Raw genomic sequence first — 22,968 nt, forward strand, 5'->3', positions numbered from 1 at the left:
CTGCATCACCTCCTGAGAAGCTAGGCCTTGATTGCTCGTCCATTGCTACCATAATAGAGAATCTTGGCTGGGGTCCTCTGTGCCACTCCTCTACCATATAGAGAGCAGAAGTACAGATCCCCCCCCCCTCCAGTCTTTACACAGACTTCCTCTGCCTCAGGCTCCAAAGGCACAACCATATGCAGACCTACAGGTTACACCTCGACAAAAGGAGACAACTGACGCTTTTCAAGACCAGGGAGCTCGCCGTAGATGGTAATCCCCTTCCAGCCCTCGTCCTCCTCCTCCTCGGACATTCAGTCCATGACAGAGAGAACAGGAAGAAGTGAACTGGTGGACACTGATCCGGACACTGATCCAAAAGACACGTTTTCCACTGTCTCCTCTTCCCAGAGGAGAGCGGATACATGGGACACAGGTCCAGACCAGGACGTATCAGGTAGTCTGGCTCAACCATCCCCCCGGATGACATAGGAGCATTTCACTCCATGATGGCGAAGGCCTGACAAGAGTTCGGCCTAATTCCAGAAGAAGAGAAAAAAGATTGCTTCCTCTTTGATCATATGGGAAAGAGAAGAAAAACAGTTTTTTTTCCATTCCAATTCTTGATCATTTGTGGCAGGAAGGCCTCTGCACTATAAAGCATCCCTTTATGGAACCGGCAGTGAGAGGGCGATTGGAAAAGAAATTTAAGGCTCCAGATTCCACTCCAAAATGCCTTACATCGCAACCAACGCCAAAGTCTGTTGTATCAGCTGCAGTTATCCGGAAAGCATGCACACAACATAAATGTGCCACTCCCCCGGACAATGACAATCGCAAGTTGGATGCCTTTGGAAAGAAGATACTTATCATTGGGGCAACAACGGTGAAAGCAGCAACCTCTCTGGCCATAGTCTCACAACACGACCATGAAATGTGGCATCGTTTAGCCCCTCTATTAGACCACCTGCCAGAACAGCAAAGAAAGGAGACTATGCTGTTGGTGCGAGAGGGGGAAGAGGTGTCAAATCACAGCATCAATATAACTGTAGACCCGACTGAAACCGGCTTTAAACAGATCAGCATTGGCGTGGTTCTCAGACGCCAAGCTTATGTGGATATGCCGTGTGAAGGCGAAGACCTTTTGGGTGAAAAGATAGATGAAGCCCTGAAGGCCATGAAAGCTGATTCAGACACAACTAGGTCACTTACAACTCTGCAAAGCAGAAAATCCTTTCGTCCCTTTCGTTCTTTTCATGGAGTCTCAGGAAACTCAAGATTCCCAAGCGCTCTAGGGACAACAATGGCTATAATATATCCACATACTATTCACAAGGTTACAAGTGCAATTTCCAATCTACCCAGCGCAATTGAGAGTACCAGGGACAAAGGAAGCAGGGATCTTCTCCCTCCCAGAGAGGCCATCAAAATAAAACACAGCAATGACTGCCACAAGGACAGTCAAATAGGAGGAAATGTGGCATTCCACCTCAACGAGTGGCGTTCTATAACTACGGACAGATGGGTACTAGATGCTATCCAGTACGGCCACTTGTTGGAGTTCAAACATCCACAATTTCCAATCCCACCCATAAAGGTGTCTCAATCACTTTTTCACGTCTTGCAGAGCGAGGCACGTCTCATAACAAAAAGGGCAATCGAGAAAGTACCTCTCTCGGCAAAGGGAAAGGGTGTGTATTTGAGGTACTTTGTGGTAAAAAAACAGATGGAAAATGGTGCCCGATTTAAGACCTTTGGGTACTAAACAAAAACATAAGAAAACAAAGATTCAAGATGGTACCGCTGCAAGAGGTGATGAGAGTGGTGCAGCTGTAAGAATTCCTAGCGTCCCTAGATCTGAAAGACGCATATTTTCATATACCAATTCACCAAAAGCACCGAAAATACCTCAGGTTTGTAGTGGGCGACAACCATTTCCAATTTCGGGTTCTCCCCTTTGGCCTAAAATCAGCACCCAGGACATTCACCAAATGCCTGGCGCCAGACGTTCTGCTGCAACGATTGGGCTTCGCCATCAACTACAGCAGAACCTGCTCAATTCCCTCAAAGAGCTTGGTCTTCCTGTGAGCACAATTCCTGACAAACCACAATCAGGTATAACTGTCACTGGAAAGAGTAAAAAAGCTTCTAGCTCTAGCGGGCTCATTTACACCATACAAATCCATCACAGTCTGCTCTTGCATCCCTGTGATTCCCAACTGTCGCCTACAAATGCGACCAGCGCAGAAATTCCACAGAAATTCCTCGCAACCAGATAGTTCCGAATTCAGGCTCCTGGGCGGGCAGGGTAATCATCTCCCGCCCATGGGCAGACGCTGTGAAATGGTGGACTCGCCCCTTCAACATCACAAGAGGAATGCCACTGGTGGAGCCGAACTTCCAATGCACCATTGTGACCGATACCTCCCAAATAGGATGGGGTGCTCATTAAACCAGTCTCTGGTCACCCACAGAAACCTTACTGCAAATTTATGTTCTAGAGCTGAGGTTAGTGCACTCAAATCCTTTCTTCCCCTCATCAAGAGCTTGGTGGTGCATGTCCTCACCTACAACACAACCACAATGTTCTACCTGCAGAAGCAAGGGGGGACGCGTTCAGACGTCTTATCCCAGGAAGCACAAACCATCTGGCAATGGGCCATCTAGCATAACATTCGGATCCAAGCCTTCCACCTACTAGGGATGCAGAACAAGCAGGCAGATAGCCTCAGTAGAGACACAAGTGGCAACTGCACCTCACTCAAGTAGAAAAGTTCTTCGCAAAATGGGGCCTTCTCCATCTGCCCCTTTTCGCCAGCCCGGAAAGCAATGCCATCAGATCGCCAGCAGATTCCCACATCTGAATTCCCGAGGAGATGCCTTCTCCTTCCTTTGGAACGGGATGTTTGGTTATGCATTCCCCCACTTTCCTCTCATAAGGAAAACCATACAAAGGATTTGCAAGGCTCCTTGCAAGATAATCCTGGTGGCTCCGTTCTGGCCCAGGCAGACCTGCTTCTCTGCCCTGCTTCAGCTGGCAGTGGACGATGCGATTAATCTGGGATCCCAGCCGATTCTCCTGTCCCAGAACAAAGGGATGATATTGCATCACAATCCGGACTACTTCAAATTGGCAGCATGCCTCCTGACCACTCTGAATTTGGAAATCTAAATATACCTCAGGACTGTTGTTGCATCTTGGCGGCAGCAAGACCTCCATCCACCAACATCTCAAATAGCCGAAAGTTGAAGAGATTTTGTGCATGGTGTACACAACAACATAATCTACATCCGCTAGATATAACACCTCAACAACTGCTTCCTTATTTTTTGTTATTGGCTACAGAAGGTCTAGCGGTGGCCTCCATCAAGGTGCACTTGTCGGCAAAATCAGGATTTACACGTAAAAGAACACCTGCCCCACTCTACATTGACAGACTGATCAAGCATTTCCTTAAGGGCCTCTTTCGAACTTTTCCCCTAAGGAAAAGGATTCCACCTGTATGGAGCCTTAACCTAGTTCTAGCAGCCCTTATGAAACCTCCTTTTGAACCCATGTCATCAGCCGACATCAAGTTTCTCACTTGGAAGGTGGCTATTCTGTTGGTCATTACGTCTTCTAGAAGGGTGTCAGAACTCCACGCCTTGGTCATTGATCCACCATAACTGCGATTCATGAAAGACAAAGTGGTTCTCTCTACGTACCCACATTTCATTCCAAAGATACCATCGGCATTTCATAAAAATGCAACAATCACTCTTCCAACCTTTTTTCCAAATGCCTCTTCACCAGCTAAAAAGACACTGCATTCTCTAGACGTCAAGAGAGCATTGAAGTATTACTTGGATCACACAAGATTGTTTAGATCCTCTAATCAGCTCTTTCTGGCCTTTCGGCCTTCCAATAGAGGGAGGTCAATTTCAAAACATGGGTGGCATCTACAATATCCTTATGCCACGCAAAGGCCAAAAGGCCATTACAATCAGCTCCCAGAGCCCATTCAACAAGGTCCATGGCAGCCTCAGCGGCTCTATGGTCGCGGTACCCCTCAGAGACATTTGGCAGGCAGCAAAGTGGGCAGTGCCCCACACTTTCACCAGGCACTACTGCTTACATCAGCAACATGTCGAAGATGTGCAAATGGGACGGGCAGTCCTCCAACGGCTGTTCCAGTAAGGTAAGCCCGCAGCTTTCGGGGTTTGTTCCTGTTTTTTACCTTAAGGATGTATGCTTTTGCTTATTGTTCATATCTTCCTAAGGTCCACCTCCTGTTTGCCTGATGTACACCTTCAGGCATGTCTAATGCTACAAAATCTATTCATACCATGTGAATCCATGGAAGATCCAATGCAGGAGAAGGGAGTAGTTTCTTACCTGTTACTCCATTTGGAATGGATTGTGTCCTCCCACGTATTCCTCATCTTTGATAAATCCACTTCCAGCTTGCTGGCCTCGGAAATATTTTCACAGTAGAGGGCGCTGCGCGTCGACGTCCCTCGAGTCGGTGTCCCTCGAAGGCCTCTGTACCGGCGCCAACGTCACCATAGGTATAAATAGTCTTGTGCAGCGTCCGTTGCTCAGTTCCGTTTTCCGCGCTTTGTAAGCTTCAGAGACGCAATGCTCGGTTCTTCTACTCATCGAAAATCTTTGAAAATGTTCAAAAATCTTAATATCCTACGATGGCATCTTGGTCTGAAACATCGACGCCACAATCTGGCTTCAAAAAATGTAGTGATTGTGGTAAAAAGATGTAATTAACAGATCCTCACAGGATCTGTTTGTGGTGCCTGGGATGAGAGCACCAGTGTTCGGAATGTGAGGACTGTATGTCCATGACGGTGAAAGCCTTGAAGGAGCGTAGTGGGGAGTTAGAAAGAGGTAAGCCTGTTAAATCTTCTACTCCTTCGAAATTGTCCTCGGCTGAGTCGAGACATTAGTCTCCTCATCATCGAAAGAAACATTCCCGATCAAGGTCTCGAAGCGGTTCCCAGCACTCTTCGAGATCGAGACATTCTAAGAAGAGGCGTCATAGATAGCCCTCTTCTTCATCTCCTAATTCCCCAGAAAGGGTCACCTGCCCCACTAAACACAACTCTCCAGCTAAGTGGGAGGAATTTTGAAAGAAAATGCTTAGGGTCTTCGAGAACGTGGCCTTGACCCCCTCGGAGATGCCTAGAGGTGATACCCCGGGTGAAAGACCCAAAAAACAAAAACGCTGAGAGTCATCGAACACGGCAAACAAAAACCCTAGAGAGCGTCACGAACCCTCGAGTAAAGACAAGACTTCATCGAATAAGACTGCGTCATCAAAACGATCGTCGAAGTTACCTTCGACGCACAAGTCATCGACACCTTCGTCAACGCTGCCGTCGACTCTGATGAAGGAGAAGTCCTCAAAGCCGCAGGCCCCAACTGCGCCATCGGCACCACATGTGTCGAATGTCCAGTCCAAGGCATTGAGAGTGGCGTGGACAATATCGATGACACAGAGAAGGATTCCGATCCTCTCAACGACGTCAAGGCCTTTTTCGAGTTTTTCACCGCCATTTACATGATTGTCGAGACCTGTGACGTCTGCATTACCAACTACTACTTTTTCTCATGCAGTATCCACCAATTTGGCACCCTCTTCTCTGGAAATAGGCTTTATCTTCCACGATCTGACTAATTCAGAGCTTTATCCTCTATTTATGAGGAAGGAGAGGACTCTGACAATGAGAGGCCTTTTGGTTTACAAACGACAAGAGTGCCTATTCCAGAGGAATTAATCTCTGGGGAGAATAGATTGAGAGATCTTCAAGAATCTTTACAGGATGCCAGTGGCATAGATACCTCTCCAGAGGCAGAATTAGCCAGACCAGAACCTGGAGAGCATGCAGAAATGCCTTACAGAGCCCTTATGGCAAGTATTATGGAATGTATGGGGTGGACAACACCTACACCCTCTTTCCAACAAGATGATTTTACAGACATTTTAGATAAAGGGCCTCAAGAAGACCCTATAGTTCCTTTTCATGCAGCATTGCAGAGAAAAATAGCTGCAAATTGGGAAACACGAGAGATTATGCCAGCAGTAAATAAAAAGCTCTCTGCAAAATACAGGGTGTCATCCTCAGACCCTGAATATTTAAGTAAGCACCCAACTCCAGAGAGTTTAGTAGTGCAGGCATCAACGTCATCAAGTAGTAAGTCAGATTCCCCCACTGTGCCACAAGACGGGGATGACAAAAGATTTTATGCCATGTCTAAAAAGATCTTTTCAGCATGCAGTATGGCACTTAAGTCTATTAACGCCACTTGCATGCTAGCGAGATTCAGCCACACCGTTTGGGAGTGCGCTTCATTGGCGGCTGACCGTCTCCCAGAAGGGGAGGAACGAGACTCATTCTTGAACATCGTCAAGGATGGGAAGGATGCGATGTGTGAGTCCCTTCAAACAGGTCTCAACTCTGCTGACGGCATCAGCAGAGCCATGGCGGCGAGTACCACAGTCCGCAGATTTGCGTGGTTGCGGAAGTCTGGTTTTGCTCCTGATGTACGAACCAGGCTTCTGAACATGCCCTTTGACAGTACCTTTCTATTTGGCAAGAAAGCTGATGACAGTCTGGAGAAATTGCAAACCTCAAAAGCGGCAGCAAAATCACTTGGGGCGTCAATTTGTCAAACTCCAAATCGCCTTACAGGTACGTCCTGGAAGGGGAAGCCCTTTCCTTTTTACTCGGCATTCGGAAAAAACACAGGGCAGCCAGATCAAAGGGGCCAGAAACGATTCACCCGTGGTGGACGGGTCAAAGGTACCAAGCCTGCATCAGCAGGTGCTGCTGTACCCTGAGCATCTGCATCAGCCGCTTCTAACACCCTCTGAGGTCTCACCACACAAAACACCAGTAGGCGGTAGGTTAACTCAACATCTGACAGAATGGCAGGCTATTACATCAGATTCTTGGGCATTGCAAACAGTTGCCCAAGGTTACTGCCTGCCTTTCCTACACACTCCTCGGAGTCATCCACCGGGGAACAACTCTTTGAAGCTTCCAGACCCGCTCCTTATGCAGGAGATTTCAGACCTGCTAGAGAAAGGTGCCATAGAATCGGTACCTGTAGCGGAGAGGAACAAAGGTTGGTATTCCCCTACTAATACCAAAGAAGGACGGAGGACTGAGACCCAACTTGGACTTGCGAGAATTGAACAAATTCCTCAGGAAAGACACGTTCAAGATGGTAACCCTTTCTCAGATCCTTCAGGCCCTCCAGCTTCAGGATTGGTTGGTATCTCTGGGCCTTCAGGATGCTTACTTTCATGTGCCAATCCATCACAAGCACAGGATGTACCTGAGGTTCGCCATTGGCAGCTCTCACTATCAATTTCAGGTTCTGCCATTTGGACTGACCTCCGCCCCAAGGGTCTTCACCAAACTAATGGCGGTTGTGGCAGCAAGTCTAAGGAGGAAAGGGATTCATGTCTATCCCTACCAGGCGACTGGTTGATCAGAGCAGTGTCCCCGGAACAAGCTCAGATCCATCTAGATTATGTTTGCTACTTCATCCACAAACTGGGCTTCTCCCTCAACTTAAAGAAGTCACAGATAATACCATCACAGAGACTCCAGTTCATTGAAGCAGTCCTGGACACATCTCTGGGAAAAGCCTCGCCACCAGAGGTGAGGGCTCGAGATATTCTACAGATGGTCACCAGGTTTCAAAATGCCCAGCGTTTACCAGCCTTCGACCTTTTTGAGGTTGCTAGGCCTCATGGCATCCTGCATTTTTCTAGTGCCAGAGGCTCGCCTGAGAATTGAATCCCTCCAGTGGGCGCTAAGGACCCAGTGGTCGCAATTCTCAGGAAGAATGTCAGATCTCCTACATATCCCGTTCAGAGTAGCACGAGACCTTCAGTGATGGGCCTGTCGGGAGAACATTCTGAAAGGAGAACAGTTTTGGCAACCATGGCCGGAGATAACATTAGTCACGGATGCTTCACTCATGGGGTGGGGAGCCCATGCCAACGACTTGACCATCAACGGTCGCTGGTCTCCATCGGAGTCCAGACTACACATCAACCTATTAGAGCTGAGAGCGATCAGACTAGCGCTGAAGGCTTTCCTGCCATCAGTACAGGGAAAACATTTCCTGATAATGACGGGCAACACGGTGGCCATGCACTACCTCAACAAAAGAGGAGGCGTAGGGTCACTGCCACTGTTCAGAGAGGCAATGCTGCTCTGGTTCTGGGCAATTTAAGAAGGAATCTCTATCGGCAGTTCACCCAGCCGGAGAGAAGAACTCGACGGCGGATGCTCTGAGCAGGCAGACCACAGTCTCCCACGAATGGGAACTAGCTCAGGAAGTCCTTCAAGAGATCTTCGCCCTTTGGGGAACCCCTCAAGTGGATCTGTTCGCCACCAGTGTCAACCGGAAGTGCGATCAGTATTGCTCAAGGGAATTTCCCCCGAGAGGAGCTCTAGGGGCCACGTTCGTGGTGGACTGGGAATTTCCACTTCTGTACGCGTTTCCTCCAGTCTCCGTCATTCCTCAAGTGATCAGGAGGTTGAGAAATTCCGGAAACCCATGATCCTAATTGCCCCGGATTGGGCCAGGAGAACGTGGTACCCGGATCTACTAGACATGTCCAACTGTCCTCCGATTCGTCTTCCACAAAGAGAGGATATTCTCTCGCAGAAGGAAGGTCAGGTTCTCCATCCGGATATCAGGACCCTCAACCTTCACGCTTAGTTTCTGAAAGGTGGAGATATAAAGAATGGAACCTTCTGGATGACGTAATAGAGGTGTTGCTTCCTGCCAGGAGGCCTGCATCTAAATCTTTATACCGCTGCCGTTGGAACAAATTCTGCAGCTGGTGTAGAGATAAGAATATTGACCCTTTTTCATGTAGTGCAATGATGGTGTTATCTTTCTTACTATACTTGGCAAATTCAGGCCTTCAAGTCGGCACAATCAAGGGTTACCTCGCCGCGCTGTCAATCTTTAACGCACGGCTGAGGAGCCTTCACATTTCAAGTTGCCCATAGTCATTCAATTTCTGAAAGGGTTGACTAATATCTTTCCCTCAACTCCTTTTCATTTCCCCTGTGGGATTTAAACCTAGTCTTAACATTTCTAATGGGTACTCCATTTCAACCCCTTCATTCTTGTCCATTAAGGTTTCTCACTCTTAAAACAGTCTTCCTAGTAGCTTTAACTTCGGCCAGAAGAGTGAGCGAATTACAAGCTTTATCTTGCAAACCTCTTCATACAATCTTTCACAAAGATAAGGTAGTTCTTCAAGTGAAACCAAATTTCCTCCCAAAGGTGGTCTCAGAATTCCACATCACACAAAAAATAACCTTATCTTCCTTTTACCCTCCTCCCTATCCAGGGAAAGAGGAAGAGAGATTGCACAGGCTGGATCCAGGGCACGCTTTGAGTTTTTATATTAACATACTTGCAAGCATTAGACAAGCAGACCAGTTGTTTGTGGGGTATGCAGGACATAAACTAGGTTTACCTATCATGAAACAGACCCATCTCAAGATGGATAATTCTAACTATTATAGTGTGCTATAAATTGGCAGGAAAAGAGCCTCCTCAACACCTCAGCGCTCATTCAACCAGGGGTATCGCAGCCTCTTCAGCTCTCCAAATAGGAGTCCCAATTAAAGACATATGTGCGGCTGCCACATGGTCCTCTGCACATACTTTCACCAAATTGTACAGTCTAGATTCCTCCACTAGCCAGGAGACTAAATTTGGAAAAGCTTTGTTGCACTCTGTGCACCTTATAAAGAAATTGTTATGTTTTACTCCCGCCTCCTATACACATTACTGCTTTGGGAGTCTATCAAAGATAAGGAATACGTGGAAGGACACAATCCATTCGAAGAACAAGTTACTTACCAACTGTAACATTCTTTCGACTGGATGTTCCTCTCACGTATTCCTTATCACCCCTCCCATCCTTCCCCGCAGTAAAACTTCCCTTGTAATTGCAGCCTACGCTCCTTCAAGGGTACTAACTATCTCATACAAGACAAAAAAGCAGCACCTCAAAACGGAACTGAGTAACAAACGCTGCGTGAGACTATTTATACCTATGGTGACGTTGGCGCCGATACGTGACCTTCGAGGGATACCGACTCAAGGGACGTTGATGTGCAGCGCCCTCTACTGTGAAACAATTTCTGCGGCCAGCAAGCTGGAAGTGGATTTATCAAAGATAGGGAATACGTGGGAGGAACATCCAGTCGAAAGAATCTTACAGTTGGTAAGTAACTTGTTCTTCTCCAGCATTGGTATCTTTCATGGATTTACAATCACCCTCCAGCCATCCCCCTCAGGCAAACATCCTTTATAGGACTTCCTCCAGTTGGAGAGGTTACAATCTGAGGGGAAGCTGCTGGGGCAGACTTATACGCTCAACGTCCCATTGGTGCTACCAAAAGCACCCACAACGACGTCGATGGGACACTCAAGGTGTCAAACTTGTTTCCATAGGAAAACTACTATATTAAAGTTACTGGGGTTTCCCAGCCTGACAGGGAATATTCACAGTATGTCCATCCATTAAAGATACCAACGCTGGAGAAATGGATTTACAGGCAAGAAACTACTCCCTTCTCCAGCATTTGTATCTTTCATAGTTTCACATGGGTCCCCCTTCACCCGTCAGGTAAAACCTCTCGCACCCCAGGGACATCTGGTAACACATGGTCAGAATCGGAGGGGAAGAGGAAGAGGAGGATCTAGTCTAGGGCTACTTGAGATTCCATTGGTGGGGACCAAAAACACCCATAACAATGGTGTTAGGCTACGAAATGTATGTTCTTCTTGCCTAGGGAAAGGGGAATCAAAAAGTAACCGAGGATTCCAAGCCTGATGACAAGGAATATTCACAGATTGTGAATCTATGAAAGATACCAATGCTCGAGAACAGGAGTTACTGGTAAGAAATGCTCTCCTTGCCTTCCCTGTTCACCTCAATCGGTTGGCCTCCCAAAATCACACCCCAACCCCCCCCACCAAGGCTGATTATGGTAATCCATCCTAACATCCCAAGTCTTGGGAGGATAGCTCAGGGACAGCGCACTCGCCTTGGAAGCAAGACGACGCAGAGTAACACAGCTTTGATCCCCGGGTCCGCGCTTTGAAACCTCTTGGTATAAAGCGCGTTATAAATAACCAGTTACAATTCCTTTTGATCAAAACTTGTGAGTTGTGTCCTCTACAAACTTTGCTTGGCTTTGTGGAACACCCTTAACTCCAAGCCTGCAAACATCATCATTGTAAGCAACAGCAATTTATATGACCTGCCTCAAACATTCGTTTTCTCCCTTTCATCCCCCTGGTAGTAGTTTTTATCTATGAAGTTCAGTCAGGGAAGATCATTATGGTGAAGTCTTTAGTTCTGTGTCCCTTTAACTCCACACGTGAATTCCAAGATGTTTATCTGTAATTTATGCTGCTCTTTTTTCGGCAGGAGCTTACAGCATTCTGAATATCATGATGTCAGAGGTTTTATCAAATCTGAATGCTGGGAAAATGCTTAACATGACAAACCTGAACCTCACAAACGTGAACAGCTCTTATGCATTATTTCTCATGAGAAGGAATGTGAACTACACAGTATTACAGAGAGAAGTGATGGCTTTAACTGCATCTACCACCTGCCTGGCTGGCATTATCCAGGTGAGTACATGTTGGAATGGAAATGGAAACTTATAGTCGGGTTGTTTTAATAGTGGGAAAGGGTTCTCGTGGCGTAACCTTCTAGCAGAAGTTAACTGTATTTTGATCTGCTGGATTTAAGGTGTACGTTTTTCCATAACTTACAACAATAGTTTGCTGGATAGTTCTCTGTCATTGGATCTTCTTTGTTATTCATAAACACTGGATAATTCTGCCCTGGGGCAATTACTTGGAACACATTTTTAATACAGAGAAAACTGTTGAATCGTTATGAAATTAAAGGAAGCCTATATGGCAATTTGTAATGTTTCCCCCTATTAACAGCACCCTCAGCTTTCTCTCAAAACTGCAACCATAGAGGAACAAGGGCTAGTAAGGAAGCAATGGATAGCTCTACTCATACCTGATCCTTTCAGACCTCTCTTAAGCATTTAACACCATCAGTCACGTCACACTTCTTAAACATCTACATTTGCACATAGGCTTACAAGACTAAAATGTATTGGGCCTCATTACAACCTTGGTGCTAAGTGCACCAACTTTACCACCATGGTGTAAACTCCGTTTACACCATGGTGGATGGCGGATTTACCGCCCCATTCCAAGGTGAGTGGGGCGGTAAATCCCCATTTCCCATTTTCCCTTCCCCATTCCCATTTTTGCCCCATAGGGCATAATGGGAGTGGGGAAGGCGCTAATTACGCCGCCGTAAATTACGGCGGCGTAATTAGCACCATGGCAGGTTAGCGCCATGGATTTTAACGCCTGCTAAAAGCAGGCGTTAAAATCAGAATCAGGCGTTAAGGGTTAACGGTGGCGTTAACCCTTAACGCCTGAGTTGTAATGAGGCCCATTCTCCAAAACCCACCTCTATGGTAAAAGTCTGAGATTTCCTAGCAGTCCCATGGAAGTTACTCAAGGAGTGCCTCATGGATCCACCATATCCCCATGGCTCTTCAATGCCTGTATCAAGCTCCTCACATACATTGTAGAACAATTCACAACCACTCATAAGGATACTCAGATGACACACAACTTACCTTCTCCATTTCACTAAACATCAAATCCAGCAACTCCATCGGCTAATGCCTTATAGCCATACTGACTCCTACGTCCCGTCCCCTTTCCTCCATACTTTTGGGACATTCTCCAGCATGGGGTCTGGCATGGAATCACATGCTCATGAATATTCCCTGTCGTCAGGCTGGGAATCCTTGGTAAAGAAAAATTCGGTATCAGTTTTGTTTCTGATCTGTCTTTCTCAGTAGTAACCAATCACTGGTCTCTGGGTCATACTGCCCCCAGCCAATGACTGTCCTCTCCCTAAGCCCCGCCTCTGGCAGCCATCTTCAGATTTTTACTGCACACTCAAGTGTTGGGAGTCCTCGTGTTTAGCTCTCGAGCTTTTGCTGTGTTTTCGCGCTTTTTCAAAGAGAATTTCTCATTTTTCGGTCAAATAGAGCCTCAAGCTCCACCGTCTCTACATCCGATTAACAGGGATCCATGTCGGATTTTTCTACGCCCCTCAAGGGTGAAGATTTCGTCGAGTTACGCTTCTTGGAGGATTCCAGAAGTTTCTGCGGCCTATCCGAACATGGCCCAGGAGAAAGGAAGCTTGACGCCCGGAAAGCTGTTCAGGGTTTGCTCTGGATGCCAGCTGCAGAATGTGTTCAAGGAGGACGAGCACTCGAAATGTCTCTACTGCCTTCATGAGGACAAAACGCACGTGAAGAAGGACTGTGCGTTTTGCAGGAACATGTCGGAACGGACCATCAGGAAAGAGCCCGTCAGGTGAGAAGAAGAAGAAGTCGTCCGAGCGGTCTTCTAAGTCCTGTGAGGGTGCCCCGGCGATGGGGGCCCAACAGAAGGCAAAGCACCGCGAGTCTGCGGGCAGTGGGAGCACCAAAACGGTCGGGCTCCTCGGCTGCCAGGCAGGGCGCACCCTCTCCAGCGCCATCAACCACGAGCCAACGCTCTGGCTCAGGGAAGAGGAAGGCCGAGAACCCAGCGAAGCTTCTGGAGAGGCCCCTGTCAAGCTCGAAGGATCCGTCCGAGGGGGAGCGAGGCGGTGACTCTCCCCCCAAGGTGAAGGCCACAGGCCCACACAAGGTGGTAAAGGCCTTGATTCACCCGGCCAAGGCTTCTATCGAGGAAGCCGCCGTGGCCCTGGCGCAGCCTGTGGAGGCTACACCAGTGGAGGCGACCTCGGGGCCCAGAGTCTCCCTGCCTCCGCAGAGGGAAGCCTCTTTCAGACCCATTGAAAAGACCCCCATGAAGACCCCGGCGGAAAAAGAGGGGGGGGGCCGGTGGCCATTGTGGATACGGACACAACATTCGAGGAGGAGCTGGTAGAAGTCTTAGAGGGCCTCGACGAGGGCGTCGAAGAGGCCCGTCCCCACGGGAGGGATCCCGACAAAGGTGACGACGAGAGTGACGGAGGCACCGGCTAGGGTCCTAGTCACCCGTCGCTTCCGGAGCCGCAGGATAACTCGGCGGCCATTTTGTTGGCGATACAATCCTTATGTTCGGAGATAAGGACGAGATTGCCCTTACCACCAACGGAGGATCCGGAACCAGGCTCGACGGAGGAGCCAGAGCCAGGCCCGGCGGGAAGCCCCCCGAACAAGAGAAGACGGATCCATCCAGCCCCGCCTTTTCAGCCCTCGCGGCCTGCTCAGCCTTTAACCACGTCCCCCGTCCCTGGGGATGACACGGGAACGGACACGGCCACGACGAGCACCGACGACGACGACGGCGGTGACGACGGGACGGAGCTCCCATCGCCCCCAGCCCTGGCCTCCCCGCCCGACGAGATCGGATCTTTCCTTGCAATGATCGCCAGGGCATCTGAACTTTTTCAGCTCTGCCCCGAAGAGAAGAAGGAAGGTTTCCTTTACCAACAGCGCAAGGCCCAGAGGAAGACAGTCCTCGCCGTGCCTTTGCTGGATGACATCTGGGACGAGGGGCTCACCCTTCTCAAGAACCCGTCTACGACGCCTGCCAAGAGGGATCGGTATGAGAAGAAGTACCGGGTCCCTGACGCGGCCCCTTTGTGCCTTAGGGCGCAACCGACCCCTGACTTTGTCGTCTCAGCGGCGGCCAAGAAGAAAGCGCGGGGGGCATCGGCCTCAACGTCAACTTCTCCGCCGGACGACAAAGGAAAGAAGCTGGACGCAATAGGACGACGAGTTATCTCTTCGGCGGCAACAACGATTAAGGCGGCCAACGCCCTCGCGATCGTGAACCACTACGACAGGGAGTTATGGTACAAGATCGCCCCCCTGTTGGACTTCCTACCGGATGACAAGAGGGCCGAGGCCCTGGAGATCTTGCAAGAAGGCGAAGTGGCGTTGGACCATGCCATTACGGTGGCAACGGACATTGCCGACACCGGTTACCGCCAGCTAGGCAACAGCATTTGCCTTAGACGACGAGGGTGGCTCAAGGCGACGGATTTCTGCCAGGACGGGAACAATCCGTTTTTGAAAACAGTGGATGAGTCCCTCCAAGCCATCAAGGCAGACACAGAGACAGCTAAGGCCCTAGGCTTTCTCTGGCAACGAAGGCCATCCTTTCGGAGCACTGGAGGCAAGCAGGGTGCCTCCAAGGGATTCGGCGGTGGCTCCTCTACATACCGCCAAGCGGCCCGCTCCTCGTTGCAGGAAGCCTATAGAGGACGAGGCAAGTCAGGTGGACCCCGCCGTCGTCACCAGGGAGGCCAAGGCGGCAAGGCGTTGTCCAAGCAAGATTGAGGCACCGTAGCACCCCGGTGGGAGGCCGGCTGGCGAAGTTCGTCAGCGTGTGGGAGTCCATCTCCACCGACCGTTGGGTGCTGGACACCCTGGCCCAGGGGCACGCCCTCGAATTTCTAAAAAAGTGCCCCCACATTCCACCAGTGGCCAGGAAGGAAAATCACGTCCCTCAACTGCTATTGGAGGCAAGGGCGATGCTCAAAAAAGGTGCCATCGAGCTTGTCCCGAAGAAGCTCAGGGGCTCCGGAGTATACTCGAGGTACTTCCTTGTGAAAAAGAAGACAGGATGATGGCACGACTGAACAAGTACATCAAGGCACAGAAGTTCCAGATGGTCACCCTCCAGCACGTGCTGGGACATCTGGAGGAGGGCGATTTCCTGTTGTCTTTGGATTTGGAGGATGCGTACTTCCACATCACCATTCTAAAAGGACACCGAAAGTTCCTCAGGTTCGTGGTCCAAGGACGGCACTACCAGTTCAAGGCCCTCCCGTTCGGATTGAAGTCGGCACCCAGGGTGTTCACCAAGTGCCTAGCACCGGGGCGGCAGGGCTGCGCCTGCAGGGGATCCACGTCTACCCCTACCTGGACGACTGGCTCATCCGAGCAAGGACAAGGGAGCTCGCCGTGGATCACACAGCAAAGACCGTCCAGCTGCTCTTGAACCTGGGATTCTCCATCAACTTTCCCAAATCCCACCTGGTCCCGTCGCAAGTCGCACTGTTTCTGGGAGCTAAGCTCGACACAGTGGCGCGTCTGGCCTCGCCGTCGGAGGAAAGGGCGAAGGCCATCCTGGGCAAGGTGCAGCGTCTGCTGGCCACGGACGTGGCCAGGGTGAGGTCCATCAAGTCCCTCCTCGGGATGATGTCCTCCTGCATATGCATAGGCTTCAGATGCGCCCTCCGCAAGAGTTCCTCAACGCCCGCTGGATCCAAGCGACGGGCAGCTTCAAGGACAGGATCCCGCTCAACGAGACCTTTCTGACGAGCGATCCGGGGGTGGGGCACCCGTACTCATCTGACGGCGGGCACAGACTTTCAGACCCCATCCCACAAGATAACGGTGACGACAGATGCCTCCCTGGAAGGGTGGGTAGCGCACACCGGAGAACTTCACGCGAGAGGCCTTTGGCTCCCAGAGGAGAAGACGCTCCACATCAAAATCCTGGAGCTCCGTGCAGTGTTCTGGGCCCTCAGGTCCTTTCTCCCGTCCCTCAAGGGCAAGGTGGTGAGAATCTTCACCGACAACACCACCACGATGTTCTACATCTGAAAGCAGGGAGGAACCAGATCCCCAGCCCCCTCCAAGGAAGCCCAGGATCTGTGGCATTGGGCCGTCGCCCAAGGGATGTTTCTGATGCCCTTTCATCTGGCAGGGATAAAGAACACCATCGCCTACTCACTCAGCAGGGAGCTGCGCTCGTGCCACGAGTGGGAACTACGCCAGGATCAAGTGGATCGACTCTTCCGACGATGGGGAAAACCGCGGATCGACCTGTTCGCGACTGCGACGAACTCCAAGTGCCAGAGGTTCGCCAGCAGGTTTCCCCAGCCGAGGAGCATGGGCGATGCTTTCTCGTTCCCCTGTGACGGCCTGTTCCTATATGCGTTCCCTCCTTTGCCGTTGCTCCTCCGACTCGTCAACCAGCTGAAGAGGTCCCGGTGCAGGATGATCCTCGTCGCACCGGCGTGGCTGAGGAAGATCTGGTTCCCGGACCTTCTGGACTTGTCAGCGTCCCCACCAGTCAAGCTGCCGACGGACGCGGATCTTCTCTCCAGAGAAGGAGGCGCCATACTTCATCACGACCCAGAGTCGCTGAACTTGGAGGCCTGGCTCCTGCAGCACTAGAGTTTGGAGGGTACGATATCCTGGCTGACTGCAGAGAGGTCCTTGCAAATGCCAGGGCGTCCTCAACTCTCAAGTGCTACGGACATAAGTGGAAGAGGTTCTCTGTTGTGTGCCATGTACAGAAGATTAACCCTCTATGGATTACAGCCCCACAAGTGCTGCCGTACCTACTGTCGCTGGCCAAGGCTGGACTGGCTCACGCCTCCATCAAGATACATCTGGCTGCGATCTCCCGATACAACAGAACCACAGGACGAGCGTCCTTGTGGTCCCATCGCCTGGAGAAGGAATTTATGAAGGGACTGTTCCGATCGTTCCCGCCGGTGAAGGCCCCTGCTCCGCCATCGTGGAAGCTCAACGTGGTGCTGACCAGGCTCATGGGGGCGCCATTCGAGCCCCTGCATTCGGCACCATTGAAGTTCCTGTCGTGGAAGACTGCGTTTCTTGTGGCCATCACCTCCACACGACGAGTGGGAGAGATCCAGGCCCTATCCTGCAAGCCTCCATACTTGACTTTTCACGACCCAAGGGTGGTGCTGAGGACACACCCCTCTTTTATGCCCAAGGTGCCGTCGGACTTCCACCTCAACGAGCCCTTGGTGTTACCTGTTTTCTTCCCGTCGCCTTCGTCACCGGCCGAGAGGACTTTGCACTCGCTGGATGTGGCTAGAGCGCTGAAGTTCTACGTGGACCGCACAAAGAGTTTTCGGAAGACATCACAGCTATTTGTGAACTTTGGACCTGTGAACCAAGGGAAGGCTCTCTCAAAGGCTTCCGTTTCCAGATGGCTCTCCGGCTGCATCATGCACTGTCATCGGTTGGCAAACCGGCCGTTGCCTGGCCGTCCAAGAGCCCATTCGACCAGAGCTATCGCTGCTACCATGGCGTTCTTGTCTGGTGTGCCCCTGCTGGACATCTGCAGGGCTGCTACGTGGAGGTCGACGTACACCTTCACGAGATTCTACTGCGTCGACCGGGATTCCAGGGAGGAGTCCAGGGTCGGCCAAGCGGTGCTGCGCAACCTGTTCGCCTAAGGTGAGCCTGGTGAGGAGGTAAGAATTGCTTAATGTTGAGTTTTTGATGTAATGCTTAATGTTGAGCCTTTTCCACCTCCTGTTGGTTGTGCATGTGTGTACTGCTATGTATTCTTATATTCATGAGCATGTGAATCCATGCCAGACCCCATACTGGAGAAGGAACAAGTTACTTACCTGTAACTGTTATTCTTCAGCATCAGTCTGACATTTATACACATGCGAACCCTCCCTCCTACCCCTCTGCGGCTCTTCGCTTGGTCATACTGCCACTTTGCGTGCTACCAAATCTGAAGATGGCTGCCAGAGGCGGGGCTTAGGGAGAGGGCAGTCATTGGCTGGGGGCAGTATGACCCAGAGACCAGTGATTGGTTACTACTGAGAAACGACGACGGGGAATATTCATGAGCATGTGAATCCATGCCAGACCCATGCTGGAGAACAACAGTTACAGGTAAGTTACTTGTTCCTTCCTCCGTCCTGGGGGACGGGATTGGAGCACTTTGTAAAAAGCATCACATTTTTCAAAAATGTATCCTTGTCTTTTTACGCGGCGTACTGCACACGCCCGTAACCCCGCCCTCCTTAGCTCCGCCCAGCGAATCCCCATCAGTCCTTTTCTCCATTCGATCGGGACTGGACACACTTGCATCTTTGGAAGATTTTTTCCTTCCAGTGTCCTTCTCTCCTGCTCCGGCTTAGCGGTCGTTTGGTAGTCCGTCTAAGGCATTTCAGTTAGATTTTCCTAATTGTTCATCTTGTGACCGACGCTTCGCTAGGGCGGATCCCCATCCTCTTTGTTTAGAGTGTTTGGTGTTAGGCAGAAACCTGTGCAGTTCCCTTAGGGACCACTGCAAAAGGCTTAGGACTACCGGTGTTGGCAGTAAACCCAATTGGTAGCAGTCTGTACCACGCAAATATACCTGGTAGCTGTGGCTGTGCAGCCAGACTTCTCTCAAGAAGAGTTAGACAGTATATAGAGTATACAAAAAGGTACAGAGATACAGTAGCACAAGCAAACACTGACCAGAGCTTGGGTATAAAAGTATATAATTATTTATTTAAAAACACACTTGTAAAATACACTAACACTAATATGGCAAGCAAGTTCAAACACTGTCACTATCAATATATATACATCCCTGATTACTTATTGAACAAGTCTTAGTTAAAACACCACTTATTTTCAGACAGAGGTGAGCGCTTAACCAAAGATGGCAGTCCAATAAGTTAATTAAAAAGGGAGGGAAAAAGGCAGAATTAGGAAAATACACAATACCAACACTTTAAGGGAACCAGAGCAAGTCAGAAAAAAGCAGCGTCTACTGACGAGCAAGAAAGTCATAGGCTAGGCCCACTCTTGGAGAGAGCAAGGCGGTATGTGTCCAAGATCACACAGTTGAATAGTACCTTAAAGAGTCGTTGCAGATAGTTCAAAAAGGGTTGGATTAGTTCAGAAAGTGTTAGTTAGCAGGTCCCAAGTCACCCCAGGATAGAAAGTCAAGGATTTACGGGACACCTTGAAAAGTCTGTTGCAAGGGAGACCAGGCGGGACACAGTACCTAAAATGGTGAGAAAGCTCCAGCAGGGGCAGTTGTTCCTGGCAGCGGATGCAAGTCAGTGCTTCGTCCAGGGGAAGAGAAGATCTCGACGTGGGGGAAAGCTGGAGGTCATTGCACTGCCAGGGAAGAAACCAGCCGCAGAGTTTCCCGGTTAAAAATTACTACCCTTTTATTCGCGTAGTGGTGAAGCGTGGCTATCCGGCCGCCGGGGTCCTTGGCACGGGCGATTCGACCACAAGATGATCCAGGAAGGTGAAAAGAGGGCGAACTGGTTATCCCCACAAGTTCAGAGGAAGAAGACTCTCCGGGATGAAGATCTTCTCTGTCGTTGGGAAGTGGTGAGACAGTTCAGCAGGGCTCCACCGGTGGTGTCGTCGTTGCAGGCCGGCTCAGCTTCTCCCTCCTCGGATTCTTAGGTCCTGTGGCGACTTCTGAAGTTCCAGTCCCCAAAGCCCTGCTTTTAACCCCCATTCACTCAGCCTAGCTGTCAATCAAACATGTTAAGTGGTGAGCCGGCCCGGCCCCCCACTTGGGCCAATCACACAAGAGTGCGACTTGAGTTATCAAGGTAACTCAGTCCAGGGTGCCTAAACCCACTCCCACACCCCCTGTGGTACCCAGACAGAGTGGCACCACTTTTGGGGGCTTCTGTGGAGAAGCCCGCCAAAAAGTGGAACAAAGGGCTCGACTTGGGTTGGAGTCACAGAAGAGAACACAAACGCCATTTTAGAATCAAGTTCTGGCAAAAAATACAAACCGGCGAATTAATATTAAATAAATAAACCGGCGGTATGTTCGAGGCTATAAGAATTAAATAATTAAAGTTGGTAGCCTCGAACAATGGGAAAATCCCATAGAGATATATTCGCGGTCGAATATAAAAAGTAGTATCCACTGCCACGAGCCAAAACTCGATCAGGGGGGACGGAGACGTGCCCCCTCGAACAACAGACCCCGGGGCAATCGAATTGCCCCGACCAGCATGTCCACAATATGATGGTTTGTACTAGTTTCTGTTCATAATTTGGGACTAGCAAAGCCAATGGTGACTTTACATGCCCTGGGAGACAGTAGTCAGTCCCAGGGTATGGAGTCTATGTTGGGGGGTCGCCACGACACCCCTGGGTTACGGCACGGAGGGTGCTGTGTAACCCACATCAAAAAAACACGAGACCCCATAGCCCATAAAACACATGGAAAGTTAAAGGAACACCTCAAATCATGTCTAAGAGTGGGAGCAAAAGAATCTCACTCTTAGCAGGAGAGAAAAAAATAAACCCCAAAAAATCCAGCAAAGCTGCTGGGGGACTCCCTAGGTTTGGGAAATTAGCCTTACAGAGAATTCTCCCTAACACTCGCCTCTCCCCCACCCCCTAGACTAAGGGACAGGAGGATTTAATCCACTCCTGGATGAACCTCATACCTCTATTCGATATTATACATCCTAGAGAGTCCATCAGCATTTTGATGGTGACACCCTGACCTGTGCTCAATGGTGAAATCAAACCCTTGTAGGCAGATTGACCATCTCAATAGTTTTGGATTTTCTCCCTTCATTTCCATTAACCATCTCAAGGGTTGGTGGTCAGTCTGAATAACAAAAGTAGAACCATACAAGTATGGCCTAAACTTCTTCAGTGCCCACACAATAGCAAAGCATTCCCTTTCGATTGTTGCCCACCTTGTCTCAGGATCCTTCAGTTTTCTACTGATGAAGCAAATGGGGTGCTCCCTACCCTTCTCATCCAGTTGGCTAAGGACTGCACCTATACCTACATTTGAAGCATCAGTCTGCCCAATTAAAGTTTGGTGGTAGTCAGGAGCTCTCAGCACTGGTGCCTGGCAAAGAGTCTTCTTCAGGTTTTCAAAGGCCTGATTGCATTCCTCATTCCATTTGACCTTCTTTGGGAATTTTGGAGAGGAGATCACATTCAGTGGAGAAGCTATGGTGCCATAGTTCTCAATGAAATTCCTGGAATACCCAGTGAGGCCTAGGAAAGCTCTCACCTGGGTTTGAGTAGTAGGTGTTGTCCAATTTTGCACAGCTTCAGTCTTACTTAGCAAAGGCCTTATTTCGAAGGGATTGTGTCCTCCGACGTATTCCTCATCTTAGATATATCCTTCCAGCTCTGCTGGCCTCGGAAAATGTTTTCTCTAGAGGGCGCTGCGCGTCGACATCCCTCGAGTCGATGTCCCTCGGCAGCCGCCGTATCGACGCTCGACGTCATTCTGCCTATAAAGGCCGCGCGCAGCGTCCGTTGCTCAGTTCCGTTTTTCCGCGCTTACTCGGTGCCTCGGAATACCGTTGCTCAGTTCTTAGTCAGATTAATCCTATTTTCCTCGAGTTATTCGATCCGTACTCGATGGCTTCCTCGTCGGAACCGACAACTCCTCGATCCGGCTTCAAAAAATGTCGAGATTGTGGGAAAAAGATGTTGTTGACCGATCCTCACAGAATTTGTCTGTGGTGCTTGGGAGCTGAACACCATTTTTCGGAATGCGAGGACTGTATGTCCATGACAGCTAAGGCCCTGAAGGAGCGTAGGGGGAAGCTGGAGAAAGGTAAGACTTTTAAAGCTTCTTCTTCGTCGACGAAGTCGAGACATTCGTCTCCTCGTCACCATTCACGCTCCAGGTCTCGGAGTGGGTCTCATCACTCCTCGAGATCGAAGCACTCGAAGAGGAGACGTCGAAGATCCCCTTCTCCGTCTTCCTCTTCCTCTGTTTCGCCAAAAAGAATCCCTTGCCCCACGAAACATAGTTCCCGGGCTGAATGGGAGGAATTCCGAAAAAATATGATGAGCGTCTTCGAGAAAGCGGCCTCGACCCCCTCGAAGACTGCCGAGAGCGATGCTCTGGTCGAAAGACCCGAAGGTCAAAAACGCCGCGAGTCGCAGTACCCGGCGAAAGAAACCTCTCGAGCGCGTCTCGAACCATCGAGCGGGACTATGACCTCCAAACCTTCCTCGAAGGTACCGTCAACGCCGTCGACGAAGGTTCCGTCGACGTCGAGGTCGATGTCTTTGACGCCGTTGTCGAAGGGACCTTCGACACACGGGTCTGTCGACTCGACGCCGGCCTCGACACCGGCGTCGACGCCAAGAAAA

At 50.0% G+C, this 22,968-nt stretch overlaps 1 protein-coding gene across 3 annotated transcripts in view; it reads left to right on the plus strand.

The window, feature by feature from the left end:
* SLC26A8 (solute carrier family 26 member 8) overlaps positions 1-22,968 on the plus strand; it is a 3,396,452-nt gene that overhangs the window by 1,073,220 nt on the left and 2,300,264 nt on the right. For all 3 annotated transcript variants that reach the window (XM_069633436.1, XM_069633435.1, XM_069633437.1), the window contains exon 6: positions 11,457-11,665. In XM_069633436.1, coding sequence (XP_069489537.1) covers positions 11,457-11,665 — 209 coding nt within the window. The remainder of the gene's footprint in view (positions 1-11,456; positions 11,666-22,968) is intronic.

This window comes from Ambystoma mexicanum, chromosome 13 (assembly GCF_040938575.1).
Source record: "Ambystoma mexicanum isolate Mex_15411 chromosome 13, UKY_AmexF1_1, whole genome shotgun sequence".
Classification (NCBI taxonomy): Eukaryota; Metazoa; Chordata; class Amphibia; order Caudata; family Ambystomatidae; genus Ambystoma; species Ambystoma mexicanum.